At 36.3% G+C, this 13,837-nt stretch overlaps 1 protein-coding gene across 4 annotated transcripts in view; it reads left to right on the plus strand.

The window, feature by feature from the left end:
- Positions 1–13,837, plus strand: part of LOC145283572 (equilibrative nucleoside transporter 1-like) — a 103,097-nt gene that overhangs the window by 66,959 nt on the left and 22,301 nt on the right. For all 4 annotated transcript variants that reach the window (XR_013868637.1, XM_080132486.1, XM_080132485.1 and 1 more), the window contains one exon: positions 9,650–9,735. Coding sequence is in view for 3 of the 4 variants with exons in the window: in XM_080132486.1 (XP_079988612.1) it covers positions 9,650–9,735 (86 nt within the window). In the remaining variant the exon portion in view is untranslated. The remainder of the gene's footprint in view (positions 1–9,649; positions 9,736–13,837) is intronic.

The following is a 13,837-nucleotide window of genomic DNA, read 5'->3' on the forward strand; positions in this document are numbered from 1 at the left end:
ATCTTTGTTTACAGTTTCCTGTAGCTCAACATGCCACTGGTATGCAACAATATTGACTAAGGAGATGCGTGGTTGGGGACTACGCAACAATTGCCGCACAAATTTCACGCGCAGGCACCCTTTCAGTGGGTATCTATAGTCTGTCAAGACTGAAGGAAGCCACACGCAATAGACGAGTAGAGTATCAAGTAAAATATAAAAACATTTGACAATATTGCCGGTCATGATTTTTATTGCATCGCGTGGGGACTCTTGAAGCCAAAATGCATGCAATTCATGAAAGCATATGATTTTATATAGAAACGTTTTATATATCCTCGTGGTGTTTTGCCGAGCAGAACAATCAATCAGAGTCATATTTATTTCCCTTCCAGTGATTACTATTTTTATTAGCCAAGTGCTGTGCTTCCTTCAAACAAATTCCTAACTGACTTTTATTTTATTGTATAAGCTTTTTGTTACTTATTTTTGCTGTAGAACATATGCATTTGGAATGTGTTGAGCAAACAGGGGTCATGATTTTAGTTAGTACATGACTACCCGAAGCTGAAAGATGAACGCATCAAGAAAATCATACACATGATAATAAGAAAATACTGCCCAAGTGTAGACTTATATCTTACATAAATATAAAGTAAATAAAGAACTTTATTTAAATACATTAAAATTAATAAATTCGAGAAACATATAGAGAGAGAGAGGGGTCAAGGTAATAGATATAGAAAGTTAGATAAACGCACACACACGCTCAATATTCGGTTAAAATATTTAAATTATTAGAGGGTAGTAGAACTGTATTTATGTAATATACTAAAAATCTACAATTTCGTGTATACAATAAATATGTCCACATTGCTATTTTATACCAAGTTATTTATACTGGATTTCGTTACTTACTTCCAGTCATGTCGCTACTTAAATCAATACTGAATATATATTTAATTGTTTCTCTCAAAACTGTGCAAATGACGCTGCTAGTATGCTACGTATATCCAATTATATACATTAGATACTTTGCCTCCACGACGACTGCTTGTGTTTGTTTTGCAGAGTAAACAAACTGTCATACTCCTAGACTCTACCCCCCAAATCTGTATATCCTAACGTGCATTTATACTGTATTCTGTAAATTATAATCATATCTCCTGAAAACTAACCAATTACTCTTCTTCCCAAGCTGCTATAGGATCACATATATTACACGTATCTTTAGAGTAGGGTTTATGCTTCCGGTCCTTAATTTTAGCAGGCGGACTTCTTTAAAATCGATACACACGAATCATCTATAGATTTTCATTGTTAAAGCAAGCGTTAGCGTATATTTTTATTCTATAGGATAACTAAAAAATAGATACATATTAGCCATAGTTTTGTACGTAGGTTTGAATGTGATATATATTAAATAGAAATATATGTATTGTTTTCCATTATTAAAGCGATGAAACGGTGAAAATAATACAAAGAGTAATAAAAAAAACTTCGCCGAAACTTTTTCTTATGCAAAATACAAATTCGTTATTCTTCCTTGTTAGAAGTCAGAAACACTTTATTCGGAAATATACTTAATATCTAAAATTTCCACATGTACATATCTACTGTAAATACGTCTATATTTGTATTCATACTAAATTATACCTACGGAATACGCCAGAGCTTATACTTTACTTCCAGATATCTCTGTACTTAATTGTTCTTCAAATCATAGATACGTCGTTAGTTTACTCTATATTTAATAATACATTTTATTAGCCTTCTTATCGTCTTTAATATCCAGAGTTCGGACATCAAATTCCTAATATAAACTTAATCATACTTTACTATGTTTTTTATACATAATTAAACGTATAATAAAACATTGAAATATTTTCACTAAATATTCACTCTTTCATCTAAACAAACCAGTTGCAAATCGAGTTGCTTCCACTGCATGAATTTTTATTTTCCAGTAAACATGAAATGGACAGCATAATTCTGAGTAGAGTGTTTTTCAGTAAATATATTGCCTTTAACACCTACCTATATAAAATACACATGCGGGGTTTCAGAAATACCTAGTTTAGGAACCAGACGCGGCGCTTGACCGCTATGTACTGATGGACCCGTAGGTCATCCGTCTGAGGGAAAGAAAACTCTGAAGTAAAACCTTGGGGAAGGAGACCTCTTTCGTCCTGGGCGACAACCTTCCCAGAATAGGTGACTCGAACAAATTTACTGGTTGGAATCCTAAACTGCTTAATGAGTTAATAGGCTCTGTCTATCGCTCGGCTTCCATACGCCTTCTCTGCCTATTAGCCAGGCGCAGAAGTGCAAATACAGGGACATGACTTGTTTCCTGACTAGGGCAATGAACTTCGTTCCCCGCCCGCCACATCCCTTCCACTAAAACTGGCCACCTTGTGGTGCTTGAATACCATATATGCCAATGCAATTGGATTAGGTTGATTTTGTCTGATGGGTTAAAGGTACGGATTGACAGTTTCTGGTTGCTGTTTCTGACTGATACTAGAAGAGCTCTAACCCTTTGGTAGCATTGGAGCGGATGTTTCATTATCAGTTGGATAATATGATTATTTAAGTGCCATGTCGTGCATGGAAAGGAACCCTGCACCTAATTAGTGTGAGCTTTACCCAGAACACAATGTTGTAGATGAAGAGTCGGCCGATGGTCTAATTGTGTCGCATATTTGATATTCTGTAGAGCCACTTTCTCTAGCACCTCTCATCCTAAAACTAAAACTCTAAAATAAGGCTTTCAATCTACGAATATGCGTGGACTTAGAACTAATTTATATGACATTGAATCATTTCGCTTAGCAAGCACCCCGGATATATTAGCGCATATTGAAACTAACCTAGATTCTTCCATCCACTCTAATCGCTTTAAAATGCTGTTGTGGAGACGCCCACTAATTAACATAGGTGGGTGAGTGAAATATATAAAGGTATCAATCACCAATACCGAGGGAGTTCTGCAACGACCGTCAAATAGGCAGGACGCCTATGTTGCCTCCAGTAAGACATGCAACACGCATACCTGCCGGAATATCTCCAACTTAAGCAAAGCTGAAGACATGTAAATATTTATATCACTTTTCTGCCTAATATATTATTGTTATACCTTTACTTTCCGTGTTCTTGTTAATTATTTGTGCAGACACAACAGTGGAGACGGAAATTCGAAAAAAGACTTACGCGGGATAAAATGTACTATTAAACACAACATTGGCATCGAGAATTGGAAAAAAAACTTACCCAGGAAAAAATCTACTAGTAAACACAAAAGTGGTGTCGAGAATCCGAAAAAAGACTTATTCAGGATAAAATCCGCTATTAAACACAACAGTGGCCTCGAGAATTCGAAAAAAGAATTACGCGGGAAAATCCACTACTAAACTCAACAGTGGTGTACGAAAAATACTTACTCAAGAAAGATTGAAAAAAACGTACTCGAAGAAAAACAAATCTACTGTTGTACACAACAGTAACATCGAGGACTTTGAAAAAGATTTACTCAGGAATTCACTGTTAGACACACCAACAGTATTCGAAAAATAGTTTACGCGGAAAGTCATCACTATCGAAAAAAACAAAAAAAAACAAAAGAAAAACAAACGAAAGTAACTACAAAATTGTCGAACGAGATATTCGAACACTGGAGTCTTGAAAGCAAAGTACCAATAACTATTTCAAAGTGACTACAAAAGTCAAAGAAGAAAAGGTGTTTTCGCTAGTACATCGTGAACTAATTTATGCAAATTTTCTTGAAGCAAGCAAGAAAGCTGTAGCAAGAAAGGATTTTTTTAAAAAGAATTCTTGCACGTAATCAAAACTTAACGGATTAAGAGAAAAAATGAAATACATTTTTTTAGCCCTCAATAGAAAAGGGGAAAAAAAAGGTTCAAACACAAAAAATAATATATCGATAGCATTCGGTTGACACAAAAAAAGAAAAAAGCGAACCTAAAAAACGGTTGTTCGTGGTTATTGTAAAAAGTGAATTAGTAAAATAGACTGATTTTTCTAATCTTTGGAAAAAAAACAAGATGGAGGAATTTGCTAAAATAATGACACAGTTCATGCAGAATCAGCAGATCCTACAAAAGGAACAGCAAGCGCTACACGCAGAAAGAGACGAAAGACACAATGAACGACATAAAACGCCTAAAAAGGCAGGAAGAAAGGTTCGCGCAGATGCAACTTGAACAGAAAGAACCATTAGAAAGATTAACAGCTAATTCCATACAAGAAATTAATACAACCTTCTTCAACACAACAATTGTTAACAGCATAGATGTGTTCACATACCTACCAGAGGAGGATAAAAATTTGATGCATACTTCAAGATGCATGAAGATATTTTAGAAACAGACTGCGACAACTGGCCAAATGGAAATAAAGTAAGTTTATTACTTCGAAAGCTTGTTACCAGTGAACATTGCAAATTTGTTGATTTCATATTGCCAAGGAGAACGAATCAGTTAGATTGCGCTGGGACCGTAAAGATTCTTAAGGAGTTATTCGGACCGAACGTGTCTCTTTTCCACAAGAGATGGTCGTGTATGAATCTTAAGAAAACTGATGAGCAGGACTACCTGACATATACGTCAGTAGTAAACAAAAACTGCGACAACTTCAAATTATCGGAACTCACGGTGGACGATTTCAAATGCTTAATCTTTTCACAGGGTCTAGTATCCACAAAAAACTTCAGTGATTCGAAGACGCGTTTTCTCAAAATTAGAGATAGAACAAGGCTTGACATTGCAGAAATTAGCAGAAGATTGCCAAAGGGCAGTATCACTAAAAAAAAAAAACCCAGAGATATAGAGGAAGCAGGAATGGCGTACATTAGGAAGATTATAAACCTTTCAGAAACTCAGGACAGAGAAATTTTGAGACTAGTCAAAATTTAAAAAATACTCAAATTATAAATACTCAAATTATAATAATTACAGAAAACGAAATTACAATAATAATCAAATGAATTATAAAAAGACACTATCAGGTAATAATTGCAGAAGATGTGATAAAACCATTTGGAAAAGGATTGTTCTTACAAAAATATCAGGTGCTACAATTGCGATAAAGTTGGACATAAGAGTGGTTGCGGCAAACAAAATATAGAGTACACCAAATGACAACAAACGACAAAGGGAAAAATAATTTACGAAAAAAAATTATCAGTAAATATTTTTAACAAACAAGTGACATTTCAGCTTGACTCTGGATCGGATTTGTCGTTAATAAACGTCGACACTTGGAAAAAGCTGGGTAAACCGACTCTTCAAAAGTCAAGTAAAGGTGCACAAACAGTAACAGGAGAGAAATAAGATTCGAAGGAGAGGTATTCCTGCCCATTAATTTAAATGGCATGTGGAAGAAATTGAGAATCTTTCTAATTAAAGAAGGCGAGAACTTGTTGAGAATTGACTGGATTGAAAAATTCAATCTTTGGGATAAACCAATGAACGCTTTTTTAGAAAAATAACCAGTTCCACTCCAACATCAGAAAATATTAAAAACGATCTAAATAAAACAATTCCCAGAAATGTTTACTACTGGACTGGGAAGGTGCAATAAATTTAAGGCTTCGTTCGAGCTAATAAAGGATGCAACACCGGTGTTTAAGAAAAAACGGAACGTACCGTTCGTCGGTTTAGACAAAATAAATAGCGAGGTAGGTAGACTCGAAAAAAAAAACAAGCATTTTATCGAAAATCGAAACTAGCGTCTGGGCAGCCCCTACAGTGTACGTAAAAAAGGTCGGAACAAATTCGAGTCTGTGTCGACTGTTCCAAGGGTCTAAACGATGAATTAAAAGACCACCACTACCCTTTACCAAGCCCTGGGAAGACATTTGCCAGACTAAATGATGGCAATTTTTTTTCGAATATGGATTGGTCCGACGCCTATTTACAAATTCCGATGAAAGAAGAATGCTCAAAGATATTATGCATTAACACGCACAAAGGGTTGTCCAAATACAACCGTCTACCCATCGGGATCAAAGTCGCGCCGGCGATTTTCCAATGGATACAATGCTGAACGGAATAGATTGTGCTTGTGCATACCTGGATGACATAATCATCAGGAGATCGTCCATAAGTGAACACGAAGAGCATCTAAAAGAAGTATTCACAAGAATAAACGAATACGGATTCAAGGTGAAAGAAAACAACAGCGAATTTTGTTTGGATGAAATCAAATATTTAGGGCAAATAATAAATAAAGACGGTCGACGCCCAGACCCGGAAAGATCGACAGCAATTAAAAACATGCCGGCACAACATAACGTAATTTTCATACAGGACACCCGGGTATAAATAGGATGAAGGCACTTATGCGGAGTTACGTTTACTGGCGTAACATGGGTGTGGATATTGCACTAACAGTAAGCAAGTGAAGGGTTGTGCGTTAGCCGAAAAAGTTCCACCGATAGTCCATAAACCTTGGAAAAAACTGACCATCGATGGTCACACATGCATATAGACTTTGCTGGGCCGACCGAAGGACAATACACCCTAATCGTAGTAGATAGTTTTTCCAGATGGTCTGAAGTAAAGCGTTTCAAGAACCCGACGACAAATAACACAATAACATTTCTGCATGAAATATTTGCACGTTTTGGTATGCCAGACATTATAGTCACAGATAACGGAACACAATTTACATCAAGTGAATTCAAGGACTTTTGTGAAACTTTTCAGGTAAAACATATAACTACACAACCGTTCCACACTAGATCAAATAGATTAGCGGAAAGGTTCGTAGACACGATAAAGCGTGCACTTAGAAAATCAATAGGGACTTCGACGGATAAAGCATTACAACACTTCCTGCAAATATACAGGATAACTAAGAACCCAAATACACCGTCGAAATTATCGCCAGCAGAAGTAATGTTTGCTAGAAAAATAAAAGCACCACTTCATAAATTAATACCAAAGCAAGCAATCGTCCATCAAACTACGCACACATCACGTAAAAGGTTTAAACCTGGTGATCGTATATATTTTAAATGTATGAAAAATAATATTTCATATTGGGAGTTTGGTACGGTAGATAAACGTATCGGCGACTTGGTCTACATGATAAAAGGTCCAAAAGGGATACACAAAAGACATCCGAATGAATTGAGAAAACGTCACATAAAAGACAACGAACATGAAAAACCGGATTAAAAAGAAAGATCCAATTGATATACTATACGAAGCGTTTGATATCGAACCATCACAAAGCATGCTCGAACCGAGAAGATCGGGAAGGAAAAGAAAGTTTACAGAACCAATTATAATGACCCCCAAAAGATAAAAGATATTGAAATCTACACGACTTTAAATCTTGGGAGGGGGAGTTTGTGAAGACGCCCACTAATTAACATAGGTGGGTGGGTGAAATATATAAAGGTATCAATCACCGATACCGGGGGAGTTCTGCAACAACCACCAAATAGGCAAAAAAGCCAATGTTGCCTCCAGTAAGACATGCAACATGCCACCTGCCGGAATATATCCACCTGAAGCATATCTGAAGACATGTAAATACGTATATAACTTTTTTGCCTAATATATTATTGTTATACCTTTACTTTCCGTGTTCTTGTTAATTATTTGTGCAGATGCAACACATGCCTAATTATCTCACACTTCGCCGTAAGGAATCATACTGACATATGCATGGACTTGGAGTTTATATTCAAAAGACCATCCCCTTTACTAGAGAAACAAAGCTAGAATCAGACGACTATACCGTTATGTGTTTTAGACTTAACATGCAGCATAGCATTATCTACTCTATTGCTCTCTCTCTCTCTCTCTCTCTCTCTCGACTCAGAGCTGTACGCTAATCAAACAAATCCATGATATACTAGATACAGCACTATCTCTTGATATTAGCGCACGAGTACATGTATTTGACAACTTTATTGTCCACCACAGTAATTGGCTTAGATCCTCTACTGATACAGACGCAGCAGGTAGCATAACACCGTTTCCCTATATTTTATTCCCTATCACAGGCAGTTAAGTTTCCAACACGTTTTCCAGATCAGCAAGATAAACATTGTTCACTTCTTCATCTATTTCTGAGCAGTTTCCGACGACAAATATCAATCTAATAACAATGTTAATAATTGCAGATAAAGCATGGACTTTACTTCATATGTGTGAATAATTAAAGGAAACCAGTCGCAAAGTAAACAATGCTTTTTAAGAAGTAAAAGTATTCGTTTTTATCGTTTAAGAAAATTTCAAATGGCATTAACGCCGATCAAATGCAAAAAAGAAGTCTTAAAGGAAAAACACGTCAATATTTTTTTAGTTTTGAAATTTTATGAAACGAAGTGGAAGAACATTACAAAGTGCTGTATTTCCCTGATATTTGTGGAATTTGAACAAATATCTTGAAAGGTAAGCTAATTTTTCTATTTAACTAATGATAGCAATCGGCGGATTTGAGATGACGTAATGCTATAGCAAACTTCCAAAATATTTCTCCAAAGTTCATTCTTTAACAAAAATTGAACACATCCTTCATAAACTTTCATGTTTATTATTGATCAGAGTTGCTCAATTGTGTTTATATCTGAGGAAGAAGGTAGCCATGCCAAATTTGCTCCACTAATGCTGAATGTCTTAAATTATGATGTCGTAGCCTTGGCTGAGTGGGATGGCACATTGTTGTGCTTAAAAATCTATTTCCGGTGACGCGCCAATGGAAGGTCATCAAGCAAGTATGACAAATGCTCATTTAAAATTAAAATACAAGACTGGCTTGTCAGGTTGAGACCTTCTGGAACTCGACACGGTCCACTTAGTTCAGCGAAACAATTTCATCCCAAAGCATGATAACTCTAACTCCTTGTTGACGACAAAATCTATGAGGGGGTAGGTTGGCAAACCCATCTGGTCTATAATGGGGTTTCTCTGGACTCATCGGTGAAAAGATTATTTTAAAGCTGGTTTTCATGTATTTCTGAACCTAAGCCAACCGTTTTTCTCTTATGATTTTGGATTAAAACACGACCTTGCTATCGACTTAATGCTTTTCGCATTTTCGTTTAAGACATTGCAGTGTGTCTTTCTGAACGAGGAAAATATTCCAACTTTGTTAAATATAGCCGCAATGTTGCTTCCCATTTGTTTGATAAGTTGATGGCGAAGTTTTCTAAAATCACGAACAGAAACTGAATTTCTTGTGTTTTTGTCCTTCCTTGGTTTAATGTTTGGATATTCAACGAATGAAGACTATGTTCTCCGATCTCTTTCAAGCTTCTTTGCTAGATATCCGAAAGAAAAAATCTTTCTGCAAGGCCCGCAACAACACGTTTCTTAGCTGTCAATCGATTTTTTCTTGGCATTTTGGAAGACCTGCAATAAAGATAACACACACTTAAAACTACGAGAGAATAGAAAAAATAGCATAATTTCTAAAATATTTGTTCAAATTCCACAAAATATATAGGAAATAAAGCACCTAGTTATCCTTTTTTAATGCCCCAAATTTCACTTCTCTACGTTCCATAAAATATATTGACATATAATAACGCGCTATACGGGTTTTATTTATATAATAATTATCCATGAATGTGTATACTTTTGGTGATCGCACGAACACAGATGGCTAATCAGTACATTTTTTTTGCTCATAGATAGTTATTGGACTCCAGTTTTCTGCTTTCTCAATTTCAATGTCTTCAATCTTATGGGATCGCTTCCTGTACATTGGACAGTATGGGTAAGTAATATTTAAGGTCAATTTTACTTATACTATCCAGGCATATGGATTAATATATACCAATCTTTTAAATGTATATATATATATATATATATATATATATATATATATATATATATATAAATTAAAGAAAATTAATATATATATATATGAATTTATATATATATATATATATATATATATATATATATATATATATATATATATCAATTTAAAATCCATTTTTCCATTCTTCCATTTCCACACCTCACGTTTTTAAAAATTATATTTTTTCAACGATACTTACTACTTTGTTTCTATTTTTTATCGTAAACGCTGATGTTTTCTCTTGACAATGAATAGACTGAAAGACGTCTCCGGGTTTATTTGATTTTTTTATAAGTGCTAATTCATCAATTTACCATTAAGTCGTTCTTATCAATGAACTTTTCGCTTTCCCCTCAAATAATTATTTTTGGTGGTTTCCCAACTCAGCATGATTCCGGATATCTTGTTAAAAGCTAATATATATATATATATATATATATATATATATATATATATATATATATATATATCGGCCATAAATTTATGGTTAGATTTAATGAAATTAACCGAAATCTACTATATTGAACCGCAAGTAAAAAAAATCTATCAGCGATCGATATATCTGGTTGCACTGTTCCCGGGGTTTCAGTACCTAGCATTCACATGTAATATACATATAAATACTTACGCAGAAGTTACTACCTAAGGGGCTGCAAAATATGAACTGTCAAGGAAAGAAGCACATTTATATAAGGGCCTTATAAGAATGAGAAATACTTTTAAGACTGAAGATGCCTATTGACCTTAGTCTTGAGAATACTTAGGTTGAAGGAGAAGGAAAACGATGAACAAGAATTGAATTCCGCAATCTTGCAGTCCTTGAAAAAACACTACTGAAAAGAAGTTGTATTACAATAAAGTATTCAAACAAGACATTGATGAAGATCTCTAAACCCAGGAGTTAAACGACCTGGGCGTATGGAATATTTCAGTCAATTCTAAAGAACACATGACAATCAAATTACAGATACGTTTATGTAATTTCTCAAGAACCTTCAAATTGGGGGCAAATTCACCAGCCTAAATATAGCAACATAATTCCGTTAATGGTCTGATAGTTGATTTGTAGAGATATTAAATATGATCGTTCAGTGAAACAATGCTACCTTAAATTACATCATGTCCAACATATTCAGCGACAGAATGTTTGGTTGTTTCAAATAAAAGATGTGTCTATTCATTCTGTACATTAGGTCATTTAACATGTCATTAAGAAAACATGAGCGTAGCAGTTAAGTCATATAGTCATAGGAATAATGCCCTCTGACCTTTTGGGATGAGATCAAAGTTTAATATGTAATCCTGAGATAATGTTTATTTAGCTTTCTCCGGAGATGAGCATCATACCTCCCACATACAATTGTTGTGGAACCTGTGTTTAATTTTACTGTTATGTTGAGCCAGATTAATAGGTATTATACTTTTGATAAAGATTTGTGCCAGGATTGTTTTTGTTTTCCTTTTACTTATTATTTATTTTGTCCACGTTTTCACATATTCTGAGATCACAATATTGCTTTTTGCACTATTTTCTTTATTCGCATAAATCCCGTTAGGTTACTGTGCTGCATTTCACTTTGCGATGCGTGTATAACTGTCATACAACTATTCTATTTTCCACCTTCTGCCTTTCCTTCTCTCCCCTACTTTACCCCCTCTTTTCTTGGTGTAACCTGTGCTGCTCCTGCTTGTTGTATCACTTGTTGAATGCGTGCCTTTCGATTGATAAAAGGAGATGGATGCGCCATTTTGTTGGAAGTTTTGAACACGAGAAAGAAGTCGGCTCTCTCTACCGTCTCAAGAGAAAATACATTAAAAATCGCAAGTTTAAACAAGAGAAACCAGTAGTTTGGTTTCTTTTCCTTCAATCGGGATTCGTCAAGGAAGACGACGCAAAATTAGTTAGAAAACACTGTTTAAAAATCAGAGTTGTAACCGAAATTACAAAGACATCTTCACCGAGGAAGAAAGAACTATTTTAAGGCCTAGAATTAATCGTGTAAAAAAAGAATACTAACTCCAGTGAGGTGTTCGAATTCACGTCAAAAGGAACCAAGAAATCTTCTATGGAAATACATTACACCACAGAAGCTTTGGATTATTTTCTTGGATTACAGAACTAAGAGGATTTAAATATTTTCGAATGAGAACATTTAAATTAATGGCGCAAGGGAGGCAATTTACATACACCCTCTTTTAAAAAGATTAAGTGTTGACGTGTTTTATTTTTATTGTTTGACACACAGTAAGCCCTGACAACACCTATATTCTTACCTCCACTATCCCTTACAATATTGTTAATGGAGTTCTTTGAAAACTGCCAGAGGGACTAATTTAGCAGACACTGTTTTTTTTTATTTTTTTTTTTATTACATTTTCACCCCAAACAAGGCAAATTGCCACTTTGGTGTAGGGGGCTACTATCAGGGGCAACAACTACTGGGGTACTATGTAGGGATTTGGGCAGCAAGGTGTCGGTTCACGTTACACTTGAACTTCTGCACGTCAGTACTGTTGGGGAAGCAGGGACCTGGAATGGAATTCCAGAGTCTTGCGGTTCTGGGGAAGAAACTATTGGAGTAAAAAGATCTTTTACATCTAGGGACCTCTACAGTGTGGGGGTGGGATCTAGTAGCCTGTCGGGTTTGTCGAGGGTGCTCGCGTCGTGGGGGCACAAGTGATTGCAGTTCATCAGAGCATTCACCACTAAAATACTTGTAGAACAGGCAGAGGGATGCAACATTTCGTCGATGGGACAGAGGCTGAAGCTTAGATGCCAGTTCAGGGCCTATCAGATTTGCGACTCTCTTTTGAACCTTGTCAAGGAGCGAGAGACTAGTAGCAGATGCACCAGCCCAGATGTGGCAGCAATACTCCATACATGGGCGAATGGTGGCCTTATAGAGGTACAGGATACTTTCGGGTGTTAGTAGTTTTCTAGCACGGTAGAGAGAGCCTACCTTTCTTGCAGCGGCCCTGGCAATGCCTTCAATGTAATTGTTCAACTCATGTTTCCTGTGAACGTTAGGCCAAGGAGTTTGAAAGATGGACTCTCAGATAAAGGGTCGTTGGCCATTGCTATTGGTGGTAGAGAGGGTTTCTTGTAATTATTGAATGAAACTAGTTTAGTCTTGGCAGCATTGAACGCGACCAACCACTTTTGTCCCCATTCCACTACAGATTGGAGGTCTTCCTCTAGTGTTTCTGCCATTTCTTTAGAAATGTGTTCATTCGTCTTCCTGTCGTGTCTGCCATAGAGTGTAGTCATCAGCATATATACCCATCTCAGAGGCAATGTTGTCGGGGAGGTCATTTATGAATATCAGGAACAATAGAGGTCCAAGGATAGAACCCTGGGGCACTCCCGCATTTATATCATATTGTTTAGATGTGCGACCGTCGAGGACTACCTGGATTTTTCTCTTATCTAAGAAGGATTTAATTATGTTAAGTATTCTACCAGTGATACCGTAATATCTAATCTTCCTGAGGAGACCCTCATGCCATACCCTGTCAAAAGCCTTAGATATATCTAGAGCTACCGCTCTGCCTTCCCCCGCTTTGTCCAGTGATTGGTATATACGTTCAGAGATCACGGTGAGGATGTCTGCTGTGGAACGGGCTTGTCTAAATCCATATTGTTTGTCAGTCAGTAGTTTAGCATCTGTAGGATGATGGACTAGAGCATGGTTAATTATGGTCTCAAATATTTTGGCAAAAAGTGGGAGGAGGCTAATGGGGCGATAATTTGATGGGTCTGTCCTTTCGCCAGAATTCTTGAATACTGGTACAACAGAAGCAGTTTTCCAACAGCCCGGAAAGCAAGCTTCATTAAGACATTTGTTGTAGAGTTTGGAGAGAACTGGAGCTACTTCGGCTGAGCACTTTTTTAATAGCACAGCTGGGATAAGATCGGGTCCACATGCTTTTGAGGTGTCAAGGTTTTTTATGATAGCATGCACCTGAGCAGGGGTGGTTTTCAGATCGTTTAGTGTGGCGTCTGTCCGCATAGGAA

This window comes from Euprymna scolopes, chromosome 8 (genome assembly GCF_053919585.1).
Source record: "Euprymna scolopes isolate OS-2025 chromosome 8, ASM5391958v1, whole genome shotgun sequence".
NCBI classification, from domain to species: Eukaryota; Metazoa; Mollusca; class Cephalopoda; order Sepiida; family Sepiolidae; genus Euprymna; species Euprymna scolopes.